Source organism: Mugil cephalus, chromosome 20 (genome assembly GCF_022458985.1).
Source record: "Mugil cephalus isolate CIBA_MC_2020 chromosome 20, CIBA_Mcephalus_1.1, whole genome shotgun sequence".
Lineage (NCBI taxonomy): Eukaryota > Metazoa > Chordata > Actinopteri > Mugiliformes > Mugilidae > Mugil > Mugil cephalus.
The window spans coordinates 8,570,851-8,586,839 of record NC_061789.1 but is presented as its reverse complement, the minus strand read 5'-3'; the positions used below and the strand labels follow the sequence as shown (position 1 = coordinate 8,586,839).

At 42.7% G+C, this 15,989-nt stretch overlaps 3 protein-coding genes across 5 annotated transcripts; 1 reads left to right on the top strand and 2 right to left on the bottom strand.

Annotated features, from left to right (window-relative positions):
* Positions 1 to 51: 51 nt before the first annotated feature.
* LOC124998182 (cytochrome P450 2K1-like) lies at positions 52 to 3,315 on the bottom strand. 3 transcript variants are annotated; one of them, XM_047572412.1, is made up of 9 exons: positions 2,779 to 3,309; positions 2,517 to 2,679; positions 2,292 to 2,441; positions 1,658 to 1,818; positions 1,366 to 1,545; positions 1,136 to 1,277; positions 876 to 1,060; positions 653 to 794; positions 52 to 567 (listed from the first exon to the last, which is right to left on the bottom strand). In XM_047572412.1, exons 1-9 carry the CDS (start codon positions 2,962 to 2,964, stop codon positions 380 to 382), a joined length of 1,497 nt encoding a protein of 498 aa, XP_047428368.1. In that variant the 5' UTR covers positions 2,965 to 3,309; the 3' UTR covers positions 52 to 379. The 3 variants fall into 3 exon arrangements, with proteins under 3 accessions (XP_047428368.1, XP_047428366.1, XP_047428367.1); XM_047572410.1 differs by having other exon boundaries at positions 2,292 to 2,679; positions 2,779 to 3,315; XM_047572411.1 differs by having other exon boundaries at positions 876 to 1,277; positions 2,779 to 3,311.
* Positions 3,316 to 3,882: 567 nt separating this feature from the next.
* On the top strand, positions 3,883 to 6,599 carry LOC124998183. Its single transcript, XM_047572413.1, has 5 exons — positions 3,883 to 4,297; positions 4,439 to 4,900; positions 4,994 to 5,825; positions 6,031 to 6,147; positions 6,240 to 6,599. The coding sequence occupies exons 1-4, from the start codon at positions 4,137 to 4,139 to the stop codon at positions 6,121 to 6,123; spliced, it is 1,548 nt and encodes a 515-aa protein (XP_047428369.1). The 5' UTR covers positions 3,883 to 4,136; the 3' UTR covers positions 6,124 to 6,147; positions 6,240 to 6,599.
* Positions 6,600 to 7,673: 1,074 nt separating this feature from the next.
* LOC124998184 (cytochrome P450 2K1-like) lies at positions 7,674 to 15,192 on the bottom strand. The gene is made up of 11 exons (XM_047572415.1): positions 15,041 to 15,192; positions 14,318 to 14,539; positions 13,656 to 14,016; positions 12,761 to 12,923; positions 12,510 to 12,659; positions 12,250 to 12,410; positions 10,053 to 10,232; positions 9,835 to 9,976; positions 8,531 to 8,715; positions 8,299 to 8,440; positions 7,674 to 8,206 (listed from the first exon to the last, which is right to left on the bottom strand). Exons 3-11 carry the CDS (start codon positions 13,863 to 13,865, stop codon positions 8,019 to 8,021), a joined length of 1,521 nt encoding a protein of 506 aa, XP_047428371.1. The 5' UTR covers positions 13,866 to 14,016; positions 14,318 to 14,539; positions 15,041 to 15,192; the 3' UTR covers positions 7,674 to 8,018.
* Positions 15,193 to 15,989: the final 797 nt, after the last annotated feature.

Here is a 15,989-nt window from a genome sequence, read left to right as displayed (position 1 = left end):
TGCAAAATCTTTGGTTGATTATACATTTTTATGTATATTTTTTTTAAAATTTTACCTCCACAAATTATTTTTTTAAAAATACACATTAACATGAATCCCACATATTTCAGTAAAGGGATAAATGGAGGCAGAAGACGTCATCTTTCAGTCAGCACTTCGCTCATTCAGAGATACAGGATCTGTCTCTACGGTGCACCGTTTCAGAGAGAGCGCCACACTAGCAGAGACCTGTCAATCTAAGCATCCTGCACACAATAGGCCCCGCCCCCATCGCTGCTGAGCCGATCACAAGGCCGCACATTAGCTTTGGCGTCCTTGGCCCAAATAGCACTGGAGGCCTGTTGTCAATGTTGTCTCAGTAGGAGATTGTCGGTGCGTATCAGACCCTGCTGATGGCGCAGAGCTCGTGTGGCGGCGGAGAGAGAATGAAGCCGACGACTGGAGTGATATCCAGCTCTTCCTCTGAAACCCCAGGAGGAGGAGTGAAACGAAAGCGCTGGAGGAGGGAAGTGAAGAAGAGGAACATCTCCATTCTGGCCAGACCTTCTCCAAGACACACCCTGCGACCTGAAAAATAGTTGCGTTAAACGCGATCTTGTGTGTGTGTGTGAAATATCTGTAAAGGCTAAGGAGCCAAAGCGAGTTGTCGTACCTGCAGAAAAGGGCATGAAGGCATCTCGTCTGATGAACCTACCCTCCTCGTTGAGGAAGTGGGAAGGATTGAAAGTGTGCGGGCTCTGCCACTCACACTCATCAAACAAGACAGAGGTAAGGAGAGGAAACACGGTAGTACCCTGCAGTCAAAAAAGAAATCGGGTTTCAGAACCAAAGAAAAACAAATAGTGTTGATTTAAACTGATATGAGTGGACCTCACCTCTTTGATGAAGTAGCCCTGAAAGGTGACGTCCCTGCTTGTTCTGTGAGGAATGGCCATGGGGACTATGTTGGCAAGTCTCTGCGTCTCATGGATTACCGCATCAGTAAATGGCAGGTTCTTTCTGTCCTCCACTTGGACCGGACGACTTCCGACCACCCTGCTCAGCTCCTCCTGAACCTGGTCTGAAAGCACGTGTGAAATAAAATTAAATGTGTAAAAACGCAGAGTGCTACTTGCGTGACGGTGAATTTCTGCACCCTGGATGCGTGGGTACTTGGCCATGTAAAGCAGAGCCCATCGGAGGGTGTTTCCAGTGGTGTCGGTTCCGGCAGCAAACAAGTTGGTGACGGTGTAGAGCAGGTTATCGTCATGATAGTGTGAAGCCTTGGTGTCAGACTCCTGGCGCAACAAAATGAAGGAAAAATGCTTAGTGATGAACATCATCGGCCCTGGAGTGGACACACGGGAGTTACTAGAAAGTCCTCACCTCCAGATTTTGCTTACATATCAAAAATGCATCAACAAAGCATCGGCACACGTCCGCGTCCAAAGTCTCCTTTAGATGTGCTATGATCTCATTCAGCTCCGCCTTGTTGGCTTCCACGTTCTTCATGCTATCCCTCCAGTTTTTAAGACAAGGGCCCAGCCAAGGAAATAAGTTGTATATCTGTGATAGTGGACGTCATTTAACAACAATTTAACAAAAGTATTTTATGGACCACGGGCCATCGTTCACAAGTCTTTCATTCATATATATTTATATAGGCTTTCTCGAGTACCATGATAGAAGCTGAACCGGTCAGATGGATTGTCTCATTGTCTCTTTCCACCATCGTTTGGAAGACGGGGTCATTGTATTCAAATCTCTTTCCAAATATTATAGCTGATATAATATTTGAAGCAGCAAAATGAATGGCCCGGGCGTTGTTGAAGGGTTTACCTGTGGGAAAAAAAAAAAAAAAGTGACAAAAATCTCTGGGTTTTCTGTGGTATCACTGATTGTGGTAGGTGGTAGTACTGGTTGTTCTGTGTTATTTCTTAAATGAATTTAGAAGAAACCATTCCCTGAGGGTCTAAGTCATTAAATAAAAAATTAAATAAATAAAAAATTAAAATACTGCTTCCACAAAGCAAACCTCAACCAAAGAAACTGTCGAGTTTGATGCGTTCAGTTGGCTTTACAAAAATCTGCTGAAGCCAGTTTGTTAGCGTATACCCTTAGTCTTTTCAAAATCTGTATGAAACTATGACAGTTGTGTGGTCCGTCCCCAGCTTTAGGCAACAAAAACACACAGATTTTATGTTTTCAGACGATTACACAAAAAATAACATTAACCAAAAGACAATGGGTTGACTTAGATCATTGTTTGTTGGTAGTTTTCTACTAGACGCCCAGTGCTCAAGATAAGGTACCTTCATGCCGTTCAAATTCTTGGGCCAGGTAGTGACATTCGCCAGATATTTTCACTTCACTGATCTTCTTTCCCATGCCAAAATCTTTCAGCGTAGTTAGAGCGAATCGCCTCATTTCTCTCCACGAGTCACCATTAGAAAACAGTATGCCTGGTAGCAAAGAAAAGGGGGGGTTGGCGTGTTTGAACAAGGATGGAAGTAAATAAGACGAAAGTGTTTTCTCACCATGTCCCTTGTTGAAATCATAAAAGATAGGAGTGATCTCTCTGTTCCCAAACTCGTCAGCGTGGTTTACCAGGGCCTGTTTGACGGCCCTGTAACCTGCCAGGACCACCACCTTCTTTGGTCCAAAGTAGACCCTGAACACTGGTCCGTATTTTTTGGAAAGCTAAACAAAATGCAGGTAAAGTTGAAATGTAACTCACAAAAACAGCCTCCTGTTGATGTAAAGGACACAGTTGCATGGTTTAAGATGTACAATTCTCACCTCAAAAAGAGCTTGGTCAAGCTTCTTGAGATCCATCTGAAGCAGGTTACCAAGCAGAGGGAGAGGTCTGGGTCCTGGAGGCTCTCGGAGGCTGGGTTTGGAGTACAGAAGGTTGAGTACCAGGAGACCAAAAACAATCCCAAACAGGGAGATCGAAGTGTAGGCCTGAAGAAATTCTTCAAACATGATGGCAGAATCAAGTGAAGGACTTCTCTTGTGGGAAAACCTGTACGCAGCTGCTCCTCAGGGAAATGGCTCAACGACTGCAAGGTGGCAGCAACCAGAACTTCCTGTTTTGTCGTGTTTTAGGTGTTCATGTGGGCGGAGTTAGACTTTGGCAGGCTTAAAGTGTAAGCTTTATAGGCTGGTTCACATACAACCGATGCAGCACCTTTGGGAGAATGGTCATGTTCGGCCAAAGAGCTACACTGGAGCATCATGGCTCCAACTAAGGCAGGGAGCACTCACAGATAGAGCCTGTACGTCACTGCGTCCTTATCTGTTGTGCTTCACAGAATCAACAACGGCTCAGTTGAGTCAGTGTGTTTCCAGTGCACAGACTTATGAAACAACATAGATTTCTAATCAGTAAGTGAGAGGAATGTTTTCTGGTAAATACCACAGCTGTGTTTCTGGTTAGAACCAGTACAAGCCAATGAAGTAAAACCTTGTTCAACACAATATTATTCAAAAAAGCGAGAAAAACAAGATATGCTTGTTGGTTTTCATTTGTTGCGTCCCTATGTGGCGCTTATGAAGTACTAGAAGTATAAATTAGTAGTAGTATTAGTCTTCGTCATCATCATCATCATCATCACTATCAGGGGTATTTTCACGGACCTTCATTCTCTTGTCTAAGGCAGAGCAGCTACTACCAGTGACATAAGCTGACCCTAGGGAGGACTGAAATGAAAGAACTGCCACATTTTTAAAGTTGTTACCAGTACACACTATTTTAAGTATTTTATAAAGTGTTTCTAATTCCTGAAAATCAGCACAGTGGTGGGAGCATCATATTGAGGGGAAGCTTCTCAGCAGCAAAGCCTTGATGGCTAAGAGTAAAGTATTTATTTATTTATTTTATACACACTGTAGATAGGTAGATCTCAGGATAGAATGGAGTGAAGTCCTCCTGGCCCTCACTGATGATGTCACATTCCGTTAGTCCCCCACTGATGATGTCACAGTCCATTAGTGAGTCCCTGATGATGTCACAGTCCTGTGGTACCTGAGCATTCCGGAGGGGTATAAATAGCTCACGGAATCATTTCATCTTCAGTTCGTATTCATTACACTGACAAGTCGTGATTACAAGCCCTTTTTTCGAAAAGACTTTTTTCAAAACGCAATTTTGAGTGATGGCAGCCAAGAGAACCAACGCCATGAACCAAACACCAAACAGTCCACAGGAACCAACTACAGTGGACGTGATTCACCATGTTGTGAATTCCTACATTGGGATGATTGACCCCAAGCAGTGGGCTTTTTTGCTCACAGGAGCCCCTGATGGCAAGACCAGGTACTTCACTTATTTTTATAAGTCTTGTAAATATTGTGTATATAGTATTGTGTTACCCTGTTATATAGTATGTAGGGTGTTGAGTGCCTGTTCATTTCCCAGTTTGGGATGAGTAAAGTATCTATCTGTCTATCTATCTAGATACATCCTGGTAGAGCTGCTGATTGACTTGGTGGAGCTCATTAACCAATCATCGCTGTCAGAGGAGAAGAGGAGAGGAGCTAAACCCTGGGAGTTCCTGTCATCCGGTTTGGGGGAGACAATACCTCAAACCTTTCCTCAAATTCTGGTGGTTCCAGACGAGGTTTTCCATGAGATCTTGGACTCCCTGAGGAGCATCCTCATCAGAGTAGCGACAGCAGCATATGTGAAGTGCATGCACTTTGTCCGCACTCCCCCTGCGACACCATGTGGACAGTACAACACTGCCCTCAAAGCACTGTTTGAGGAAATGGTTGATCGCATCATTGAAAAGCTGTGCAGTGAGAAGAAGAGACTGATGTCCAAGCATCAACGTCTCCACCTGAGACTCGTGGCCACTTCCAAACCAACACTCCCTAAAGAAGAAGATCTGGAGTCAAACAAACCTGGAGTCTGCAACAAGTAGGACAAAAGTTTTATATATTATTTATATATATTTTTTGTCTTCATATTTGAAATAAACGTCAAACTTCTTTTTCTTCTTCTTCTTCAAAGTGACGTCCCAGAGAGTTTGGAAGAGACGCCTGAGCCACTTCCCAAAGAGTCTCCTCCTGTGACAGCACAGACGCCCGACGTGACGGACGTCACCCCTGAGGACACCTCTGTGCCTCCGGACACAGCTTCAGTGTCCACCTCTGAACCTGAGGACGCCTCTGTGCCTCCGGACGCAGCTTCAGTGTCCACCTCTGAACCTGAGGACACCTCTGTGCCAGCACAGACACCCGACGTGACAGACGTCACCCCTGAGGACACCTTTGTGCCTCCGGACACAGCTTCAGTGTCCACCTCTGAACCTGAGGACACCTCTGTGCCAGCACAGACACCCGACGTGACAGACGTCACCCCTGAGGACACCTTTGTGCCTCCGGACACAGCTTCAGTGTCCACCTCTGAACCTGAGGACACCTCTGTGACAGCACAGACACCCGACGTGACAGACGTCGCCCCTGAGGACACCTCTGTGCCTCCGGACACAGCTTCAGTGTCCACCTCTGAACCTGAGGACAAGCAGGACGTGAGAGCGGAGGAAAAATCATTCGTGAGCGGTGCAGCGGAGAAGCTCATTTCACGTGCTCTCAAAAAGTCAAAGGTGACCTCCGCTACAGACTCTCTTGATGACATCCACCAGCAGATATTCACCAAACTCTGGGAGGGTGTCGAGAGTGAAGGTCTTCACATCAACCAGGACCAGATGAAGAACATAGACAAGGCCGTATTCAAAGACGTCTGCAAGAATCTGCACTGCTCGAAGTCATCTCTGTGGACTCTCATGGTCTTAGAGGATCCACTGGTAGAAGACGTCATCTTGTCTTCTTTTAAAAACCAGGTGTGTGCTCCCTGGCATATGATTGCGAGTGAGTGATGTTGGTGGTGGTCGGAGAGGCTGTAGGCACATGTTGACAGTTTAGTTTACCTCCACCAGGGTGTGACAGTGTGAGCGAATGAATAATGCATTCAATGTAAAGCGACTTTGAGTGTCTATGATGAAGTGCTATATAAGACCAGTGCATTATTATTATTGTTATTATTAGATGAAGAGACAATCCCAGGAACCTGGGACCATCAAGAAGTTCTTCAGATCAATAGGCAGAGCTTTCTGCAGGCCCACAGTACTGGTGTCCTAAAGCTCAACATCTACATCATCATCGGTAAATATTTTATATATTTTATTTCTGCGAGAGTCTATCATTTCTATTGTTTTACCTATTTTTTTGTATTAAATCTTATCTCATCTTTCTAGACGAATCCACCTCAGAGCTCAACCAGGAAGTTACCAACTTCCCCTCCCCTTCCCTTCCACTGATTGCTGCTTGTCAGAGAGCAGTGGAGGGGTTGGTCTCTTCCATCTGGGGACACCTCCTCTTCCGCTAGTTGCTGCTGGTCAGAGAGCAACGGAGGAGGGGGTCACCTAGATGCGGGGACACTTCCTGTGCCTGCCTGCAGGATTTGAGCTCGTATCGTCGTCTTGATGGACACCAGTACCACCTGACACCTAGAGGGCCAGGGATCCATTCCCTGCACCACCTGTTCTGCTGCTGCTGCTGAGGACGTCTCTTTATCTGCTAACTATTAGCAAAATTAAAAAAAAAAAAAAAAAAAAAAATCATTTTGCATATCTCTTTTGTGTCAACAAGTTAAATGAAACTGAAAAAAATGGTCAGATTAGAGGAACGTTACCGGCGTCACTGAAGAGGACATACGTATAATGTCATTCCAGATATGCTTTCAACAAATCATGACATTAACATGAACCCTGAAAGCGTGGTTGAAGGAGTTAGGGCTGAGCAGACGGGGAAACTACCCCTCAACAAATAAAGTTAGAAGAACCAGAATATCAGACAGAACAATGTGGCCGACACGGCAACGACTCTCCGCATTGTGGACACATGTTGTCTGCTTTCAAAGCGCACATCACAGTGTCTACACTTCCTCGTAGCTGACCTAGCTAGTCCATAGCTGATTTTGCTGTTGGTCAAAGTTGAGCCAGCGCATAGAGGGCTAGTTGACTCCATCAGAGAAAACCAGAGAAGGGCAGTGCTGCCTCCCAGAGGTGTGTTCCCTCCCCACTGCTCCTCTTCTCCTTTACAACTCTGTGCAGCACCTTCTGCGAAACTCCTGAAGTTTGCAGATGATAACACCACCGTCGCTGGACTAATCCAGGACGGGGACGAGTCTGCATACAGAGGGAACAGCTGGTCCTCTGGACTCAAGACTGTGGAGATGGCAGTGGACTTCAGGGAGAGCCCCCCCACCCCCACCTACCCCTCCTCTAGCCATCCTTAACAGGACCGTCCCTACACTCGACTCATTCACGTTCCTAGGGTCAACAATCTCACGGGACCTGAAGTGGACCGCCCACACGTCCTACTTCCTGTGTCAGTTCAGGAAGTTCAACCTGCCCCAGGAGCTACTGACCACGTTCTACACCGCAATAATTCAGTCTGTCCTGACCACATTTATCACAGTCTGGTTTGGATCTACTGCCAGACGTGACAGGGACAGACTGCAGAGAAGAGAAGAGAAGATTATCGGTACTGACCTTCCCTCCATCCGGGACCTGTACCGATCCAGGGTTGGGAAACTAGCCTGTCAGACCGGTAGTATCGTTAGCCTAATAGCGTAATTGCCTGTCGCATTAGAAAGTTTTTGGAGGGAAAAAAAAAGAAAAAGCAAACACATTGGTATTTTTATTGATATCGTAAAAAGTAAGTCAAAAATGACTTGCAATTATGCTATTAGGATACACATAAACAATTTGCAGTAATAAAACACATATTCGGAAACAATCTACAATGACACAAAGGAAGGAATATACAATATACCAACAAAATACTCATTAATTGATCAGCTTACGTGATGGACACGTTACTTCTGACAACCTTTAGGTCAGTCAGTGCAAACATCTACAACTAACACCTTTTTCAAAACAACTTTTAGGAACCTTGTGATAAACGGCCGTGAGACTAAAAACATCATTTCTGCCACTTGTACAGGAGCGATCGGCTCCAGCTCCTCTTCCTCACTGGCGACTGACGGCGCACAACTCATGCGGCGAAGGAGGCAGGGTGAAGCCCACAGCCGGGGTCAGATCCAGCTCGTCCTCAGAAACCCCGGGCGGAGGGGAGAAACGGAAGCGCTGGAGGAGGGAGGTGAAGAAGAGGAAGAGCTCCATCTTGGCCAGGCTCTCCCCGAGACACGCCCTGCGGCCTTGCGAGGACGAGCGAAGGGTTCATTAATTGAGCACACGCTGTTTTGAGAAATTATCTATAAAGAGCGAGAAAAACAAGCTGCATCTATACCTGCAGAGAAGGGTATGAAGGCATCCCTCCTGAAGAATTTACCATCCTTATCCAAGAAATGAGAAGGGTTGAAGGTGTGCGGGCTCTCCCACTCGCTCTCATCGTACAGGACGGAGGTCAGAAGAGGGTACACGGTAGTTCCCTGCGAGTCACAGGAGAGGGCATGTCAAGTTTTTCAGGTTGGTAGAAGTGAGTGAAGATATTGTTTTGCAGATGAAAGCGATCATCTGACCTTTTTGATGAAGTGTCCCTGGAAGGTGATGTCCTGGCTGGTTTTGTGAGGGATGGACATGGGGACGATGTTGGCCAGTCTCTGTATCTCGTGGATGACAGCGTCAGTGTACGGCAGGTTCTTCCGGTCATCTATCTTGACCTGGCGGCTTCCTATCACCCTGGTCAGCTCCTCCTGCAACCGGTCTGCAGACACAACATGAGAAGTGGTCGTCTGGTCATCAAAATCTGGCCCTTGTCAAGGTCAATTTTTCCTGCCTCCGCCCTCTTTAATATTTTAAAATTGTTACGTTGTTAGCAATAAGGGAGTCATTAAAGTGTCCTCTTCAGAAACACCCTAAAAATAGCATATATTAATATTTTTTTCTACTTTTTAAAAAATAAATATTTGAATCCACTTCCGTACTAATGAAAAATACCAAACATTTGATTAATTACTGACTTTCAACCCTTTCTATGCCAATGTTTGTAATGGCATCGTTTTTTTTTTCCAAAAAAAACCCCCACAAAATTGGAAATATTTTCAATTATCTAAATGCAAAGTGGATTTCTCTTGGGGGGATTATTAGAGCCTTGAATGTGTTAATGATTAGTAGCAACATTGATTTTGATGGATTCTTTTTTGTTTTGTTTTGTTTTTTTAGTGCTCGATTTACAAAAATGGTTACGTTGTTAACATTAATGGAGTCATTAAAGTGTCCTTTTCAAAAACGCCCTAAAAATATATATTAATATTTTTTCCTACTTGAAAAAAAAAAATCTTGTAATCCACTTAAGTACTATTCACAAATACCAAAAATTTGATGGCATCAATTTTTATTTATTTATTTAAAAAAAAAAAAAAAACAACACAAAATTTGAAATATTTTCAGTAATCTAAATGCGAATTAGATTTTTCTTTCAAGGATTATTAGAGCCTTGGACATGTCAATGATTAGTAACAACACTGACATGAAGTGTCCTCATCAATTTCAATATCAATCGATTTTTAACCCTTTATATGCCGGTGTTTGTGATGGCATCACATTTTTTTCAAAAAGAAACAAAACACAAAATTTTTTATATTTTCAATAATCTAAATGCAAGGTGGATTTCTCTTGGGGGGATTATTAGAGCCTTGGACATGCCAATGAATAGTAGCAAAAATGATTTTGATGGTCACAAATACCAAAAAGTTTATTTCTGCTTTTTAACCCTAAGGAAACGGACAATTTTGTCCTTACCAGGGCATGTGGGTTAACTTTGAGATCAAAATGTTCACTTTCTGCCTCACATTATCCCACTCCTACACTTCTAATTTCTCACCTTGCATGTGTGGATATTTGGCCATAAGCAGCAAACCCCATCTCAGTGTAGCCGCCGTGGTGTCGGTACCAGCAGAAAACAGGTTGGTCACCATGAATATCAGGTTCTTCTCATTGTAGTAGGTGTCCAACACGCGAGACTCCTGAGAGAAAGAACGCCAACATATAATTATCATTAACACAAGCCGCACGTTAAACCACAAAAATGTGCCGTCTTGCCTCTTCCTTCTGCTTCCGCATCAGGAAACAGTCCACCAGACCTCTGCACATGTGGGGGTTCAGCGTCTCGTTCAGATTTTTGACCAGGGCCTTCACGTCCCTGATGGTCAACTCGCAGTTTTTTAACATCACCTTCCGGTTTTTCACCCAGCTGGCCAGCCTGGGGAACATGTTGTAAAGCTGTGGGATTACAATAGGATTTAGAGTTAATGCAGGTTTGCGAGTTGTTCTGTGAAACATGTCAAAAAGGACGACTGGGGGCCAAAGGGGACAAAGGGGCCTTGTTTTACCTAATTAGGAGTCATTTTCTGTTTGGGACAATGAACAAAATCTCCAAATTTCAGTTTCAGTAAAACTAAAACCCTTGTGAAAAGTGTGCAGATTCTTTACCCGAGTACAAACAAGTCAAAATATTCCATCAAAGTCCTACAAAATAAGTAAAATGTAGTTAAACTAAACTGTAAACTGTCTTGGTTTGATGTATTTAAGATCCTACTCAATGCAGCTGTACAGCAACCCACCTTTCTGTGACAGATAAATCTTATTAATGTTAATGCCTGCAATATTTATTTGATAATATATATTTAATTAATATTTATGCAATATTTACTTCTGTCTCTATTTTTTGTACATTTAATTATGTGTAAATTTTGTATTTTTTCTTATATTATTTTATTTTACTTTTTTTTTACCATATACAATTTTATTTTATTTTTATTTTTTAATTTATTTTTATTTTAATATCTTCTTATCTATCTTCTATTTTTATTTGTGGTTGTCAGGAGTGTTTATTTTTATTTAGTCCAAATTGGGAATGTAGACCTTGTGCTCCAAAAAAGCGCTGAATAAGGTCAGCTGGACTTGTAGAATTTCTTGAAGACGTTTCGCCACTCTTCCGAGTAGCTTCTTCTTTAAATAGGAATAAACTCTGTGGGTAACACAAACCCGAAACTTCCTTGACCAGAAACTGGGGTCACGAATTACCAGAATGGCTGGTACTTACCTGTCCTTGAACGGGGGAAAACTATGTATTTAGGCTACTTACCCTATGAATAGAGCTTAAACGAGGCTATTGTCTATGGGAGCCTGGAGGCTCAAAGTGTTAATGTTGTTGAAACTGCTTGGGGACAGAAGTCAAAACTGAAATTCTACAAGTCCAGCTGACCTTATTCAACGCTTTTTTGGATTACCATGACCTGGATGACTGAGAACCTTTACAGACATATAGACCTTGTGTTATTGCTAATTTGACCACCTTTAAATTTAAATCCACTGCAGATTATTTGCATCTTTCCACATTTTTTTATTTGCTGCATAAAATTGACTGAGACCGTCCTGAAAGCAGAAACAGAGAACCCAGTTAAACAAACAAGACAAAACTTATCCTTGTAGTTGTTTATTCAGGGAAATTAGCCAATGTTACATATCTATCAGGTGTGAAAGCATGCAAATTATTAAAATGTTTTTTCAGTATTTGGGTTCTCTTTGTCTAATTTGAGGAACTGTGTCAAAACGCGCTCTGCATCAAGGTTGTAAAATGTATTGCTACTTAGTGGCATGTCTGTGCGTTCAAAAAATGTAGTTATAATGGAAGTCAATGCGGCAAAAACAGCCACTAACAGTATGAGAGGGAGTTTTAATGAAAATATGATGCTGCACAAAAACTAAATATGCCTTAAAGTCAATGGTGTCACTAACCTTTGACCAAGACTGTAATAACAGGTAAAAACAAACAAAAAAACAAAAAAATCTTCGGTTTCTGGTCATTTTTTATACTTAAAATAAGTCATTTTGTGTTTATTTTCCCCATATCAGTGACTTTTTTAGGGCATTTAAAGGATAAAAAATTCTAATATTTGTTTGTTTTGTATTTAAGTTTAGATCAGTACTGAGGCTGATTAACAGATTTAAGCAAAAAAACAACAAAAAAAGGTTAAAAAAATTTTAGTAGCTATTTATCCTATATATTTTTGCAGCAGTCAAAGTTAGTAGTTGTAAGTCAGTAAGAGAGGATAGTAAATTTGCCCACAGTTTATTATAGACCTATTGAAAGTTTAATATAATTTATTATATATATACACATTTTAAAAAAAAAATATATGTAAAATGACCTAAATGAAATGAGGAGGTATGAAGTACTGTATATCTAACCACTGGGCACCGTGGAGACATATGTACAATTAACAATCAAACTCACATGGATTGCTGCAGAGCCGGCCACGCGTATCGACTCATTAGCCCGACCCACCAGATTTATGAATCGGGGGTCGTCGTACTCGAATCTGCTTCCATACACGATGGAGGAGATGATGTTGGACGTTGCGTAATTCACCGCACGCGTCGTGTCAAACGGCTTCCCTGGAGGAAGGAGAAACACAAACAGTGCGTTCAATTCAGCCTCGCAAGCCTATTCACAGAGGTGCGTCGTCCGTGTGCACCGAGGAACTGACAGCATACCTTCGTGCTTTTCAAACATCTGAATTAGGTGGCCACATTCTTCCAAGATTTTGTCCTCGGCCATTCTCTTGCCCATCCCGAAGTCTCTTAGCGTGGTGAGCGCAAAGCGCCTCATCTCCTTCCACGACTCCCCATTTGCGAACAGAATCCCTGATGGAAACACACACAGTTTGCGCCAAACTCGCACAAATCACGCATTTGTAGGAGATTGTAAATGAGCCTGGTTGCTCTGTTGTAAGGCAAACTCATACCGTGACCCCGATTTATATCGTTAAATATCGGGGAGATGTCTCGGTCTCCAAAAGTATCGGCGTGCGTGACTAGAGCCTCTTTGACCGCCTTGTAGCCGGCCAGGACCACCACTTTATTAGTTCCAAGGTACACCGTGAACACAGAGCCATATTCCTTTGAGAGCTGCAGGGTGGGAAAAGATGCGTTCAGAAATAAAATGGCATAGAATAAATTGTGGGGAAATGGCCAGGGGCGGTTCTAGGGTCATGGCTTTAAGGGTGCCTTAACCCTCTGGGGTCCTGGTGTAGAATTGGCAGTTTTGACTACTTTTGGTTTTAACTTTATATTTCATCTTAAAAACGTTTGACTTTGCCTTGTTTGGTATCATTCTTTTAAGCACAACCTCGCCTATGTCATTTTACAATTATTTTTTAATTTTCACAAACTGTGTTAACACATTGGACCTAAAACCATAAAATCTGAGGTGGAAAAAGTTAGATTTTTCACTGGGAAAACCAGAAACATATTTAATGAACCATTTTTAGAGCTTAGAATGCAAATCTAAAGTATACATTTCAAAGCTTATGAACAAGTTTAGCAAACAACAAAGGTATTTATAACTATTGCAATTAAAATGAAGGTAAGGCATCACTCATTTTTGTACAGCCGTTTACAAAATGATCAAGTGTAACGATAAGTAGTAATATCTTTTTGGCTCTTTGGCTGCAGTCACTCCATGGAGCTCCCACAACATTCCCCCTTCCTTAGGAACCAGTGACACATTATTTCCTAATTGGTCAATGGGATACAATAAGGAAATGGAATTACAGACGACGTAGGAGCAATAACAATATAATAATAAAATGTGTTTACACTACATACTTACAAGGTTTATGCCTCTTGGTTCAGACTCACCTTGCACAGGGACTTGTACGGCCTCTTGAGATCAAGTTGCAGCAGGTTTCCAAGCAGCGGCAGAGGCCTCGGTCCTGGAGGTTGCTTAGGCACGTCCTCCGACTCGAGGCCGGAGGAGAAGAGGTAAAGGGCAAGCAGCAAAGCGACAGCCCCCATCATGGCGGTGGGACTGGAGAAGAGAGAGGAAACGGCATTCTCCAAAAGCTCCATTTGTTCTGCGGCCGACGGGAGTGCGACTCTTCCTGGCCTTCAGTCCTTCCCTGCTGGGCTGTCTCTACTATGGTGAGCCTCAAGAAGGGATATGCTTGCAGGTATAGGTTCATTTAAGACTGGCCCGCCCCTTAGGTCGTTTGGCACACACCTGCGAGAGGCACATCCCAAAGGAGGTTAACACAAACAAGAACAAGAAGAATTTGTTCAGTCAGTTTGAGCCACTTAATCCGTCTTGACGTCCGGGGACATCTAGTTGCTGTTTAATGCTAATCCTGTATGATTGCTGAGACATATCGGATGTCAGTGTTTTGGTGTACTGTTGCCTGCTGCGTTTTTATGGCACTGCATGTTTGCACCTGCAGTTTTGACGCTGTTATATTTAAGGTCAAAAAAGACAGAACTTTTACAGTGTTTTATAAGAAAAAAACATTTTTTTTTTTTTTACTCACTGTTGTCTCCTTTTTCTGTGCACAGTGAAGTCCTACACCTCTACAGATTCAGGACACACTGGGCTATTGGCTGATGCAAATCAGTCACGCCTCCATTCAGTGTAACAAATTTTACAAGCTGTAAATCATTGGGGGGAAAAAAGCTTAATTGAATTTCACTGAATTTTCGTTCCAAAAGTGAATGAATCAGTGTCCATTACACAGTTTCAGGCAGCCTGAAGCCTAAGGAATAAAAGAAAAATATTGGTTACTACATTCAGAGAATCAAAAAAAAAAAAAACTCTGACACCTCATTTGATGTTTGAAATTCAAGGCCGTTTTTGCTTCTGTTACATTTTAAGCTACTGTGGTCTCATTTTTCATTATATATTATTATAATAAGAAGTCCTACACATCTATAGGTCAGGACAAGCCTGGCTACAGGCTGATGCAACTCAGTAATGTCTACTAAGCGGTATAACAGAATCGGAATACAGGAAATCATTCAAAAAAGAAAAAACAAACATCGAAATTGTTAAAATACATGTAAAAACATTAAATACACATTAACACGAATCCAACCTATTTTAGTAAAGCGAATAAGGGATAGCTTATAATACTAATAATAATACTAATAATACTAATACTAATAATACTGAATGCAAAATGATAATAATGTCTATTTATAAATAGCACTGGGCTGAGTTTAATACAGGACACATACAGTAGGTAGGGGGTCCTTACTTAATCTCTCCATCAGTTTGGGGGTCCTTGGAAAACGCTGAAGACTCCTGTCTTTTTTCTCGTTCCAGCACAGCCCACGGGTCTGACTTCCTTTAGGCCTAGGTACTCTTTAAAGATGTACCAACATTAACCATTTAGAGAGACCACTTCAGGACATATACAACTGATTACTTGGGGGACAAATGATTTTCCAGACTGCAGCTGGTCAAGGTCCACAAGGACATGAGGGGAAAGAGCTTGTTTGCGCCTTTAGATAAAGAAGGTCAGTTGAGGTTGCACTTACGCCTTTTCACCAGTAAAGATGGATGCAAACGGCACGAAGCTTGAACAGCAGTAGCTGTTGTGTGATCAGAAAAACCTTTTTAAACACGGCAAGTGGTCTAAATGCACCACTAAATGCGCCGCTAAATGCTCCCTATGAATGGTCTTACCGGCCAGAGGCTCCAGGCTGTTCTCAAGGTGTGAATGGGGTTGAAAGTTCATGGGGACAAAAGTTAAGTTTTCAATAGGGGTTAATACTCTGTGCAGTCAGACTGGGATCAGGTTACTTACTCAACCATTGAGGGATGTTTCACTACTGTTCCACAGTACGCTTTGGGTCACTGCGCATCCATTAGGTGAAGCACCATCCAATCACCTTTTTTACCCGGAGCTGATGTGGCTGCTTCTGTTTCATCGTCAGAAAACATCAATGGACACCGTTCGTTTTGCGTTCAGAACCTGTGGATGGCCCCGGATTCATTTGCACTGAGAACTGTTTTGAACATATGTTGCAACAACAACAATTTTCAGCCCCTCTGCCCCTCAGCATCCTTAGTAGGGACGTGAAGGTGGTGGAGGAGTACAAATACATGGGAGTGAACATCGACAACAGATTGAACCGGAGGACCAACAGTACAGCTGTACAAGAAGGCCTGCAGCAGATCTACTTCCTGATGAAGCTGAGACG

What these genes read in the sequence shown, in the direction of transcription:
- LOC124998184 (XM_047572415.1), bottom strand. Translation starts at nt 13,865, where the DNA reads ATGGAGCTTTTGGAGAATGCCGTTTCCTCTCTCTTCTCCAGTCCCACC. An exon ending in CGATATAAATCGGGGTCACG is followed by an intron (nt 12,660 to 12,760) that starts GTATGAGTTTGC and finishes TGTTTCCATCAG; the next exon opens with GGATTCTGTTCGCAAATGGG. An exon ending in CAAATATCCACACATGCAAG is followed by an intron (nt 8,716 to 9,834) that starts GTGAGAAATTAG and finishes TTGTGTCTGCAG; the next exon opens with ACCGGTTGCAGGAGGAGCTG.
- LOC124998183 (XM_047572413.1), top strand. Translation starts at nt 4,137, where the DNA reads ATGGCAGCCAAGAGAACCAACGCCATGAACCAAACACCAAACAGTCCA. An exon ending in GCCCCTGATGGCAAGACCAG is followed by an intron (nt 4,298 to 4,438) that starts GTACTTCACTTA and finishes CTATCTATCTAG; the next exon opens with ATACATCCTGGTAGAGCTGC. An exon ending in TGTCTTCTTTTAAAAACCAG is followed by an intron (nt 5,826 to 6,030) that starts GTGTGTGCTCCC and finishes TGTTATTATTAG; the next exon opens with ATGAAGAGACAATCCCAGGA.
- LOC124998182 (XM_047572410.1), bottom strand. Translation starts at nt 2,964, where the DNA reads ATGTTTGAAGAATTTCTTCAGGCCTACACTTCGATCTCCCTGTTTGGG. An exon ending in CCGGTTCAGCTTCTATCATG is followed by an intron (nt 1,546 to 1,657) that starts GTACTCGAGAAA and finishes CCACTATCACAG; the next exon opens with ATATACAACTTATTTCCTTG. An exon ending in TATGTAAGCAAAATCTGGAG is followed by an intron (nt 1,278 to 1,365) that starts GTGAGGACTTTC and finishes TTGTTGCGCCAG; the next exon opens with GAGTCTGACACCAAGGCTTC.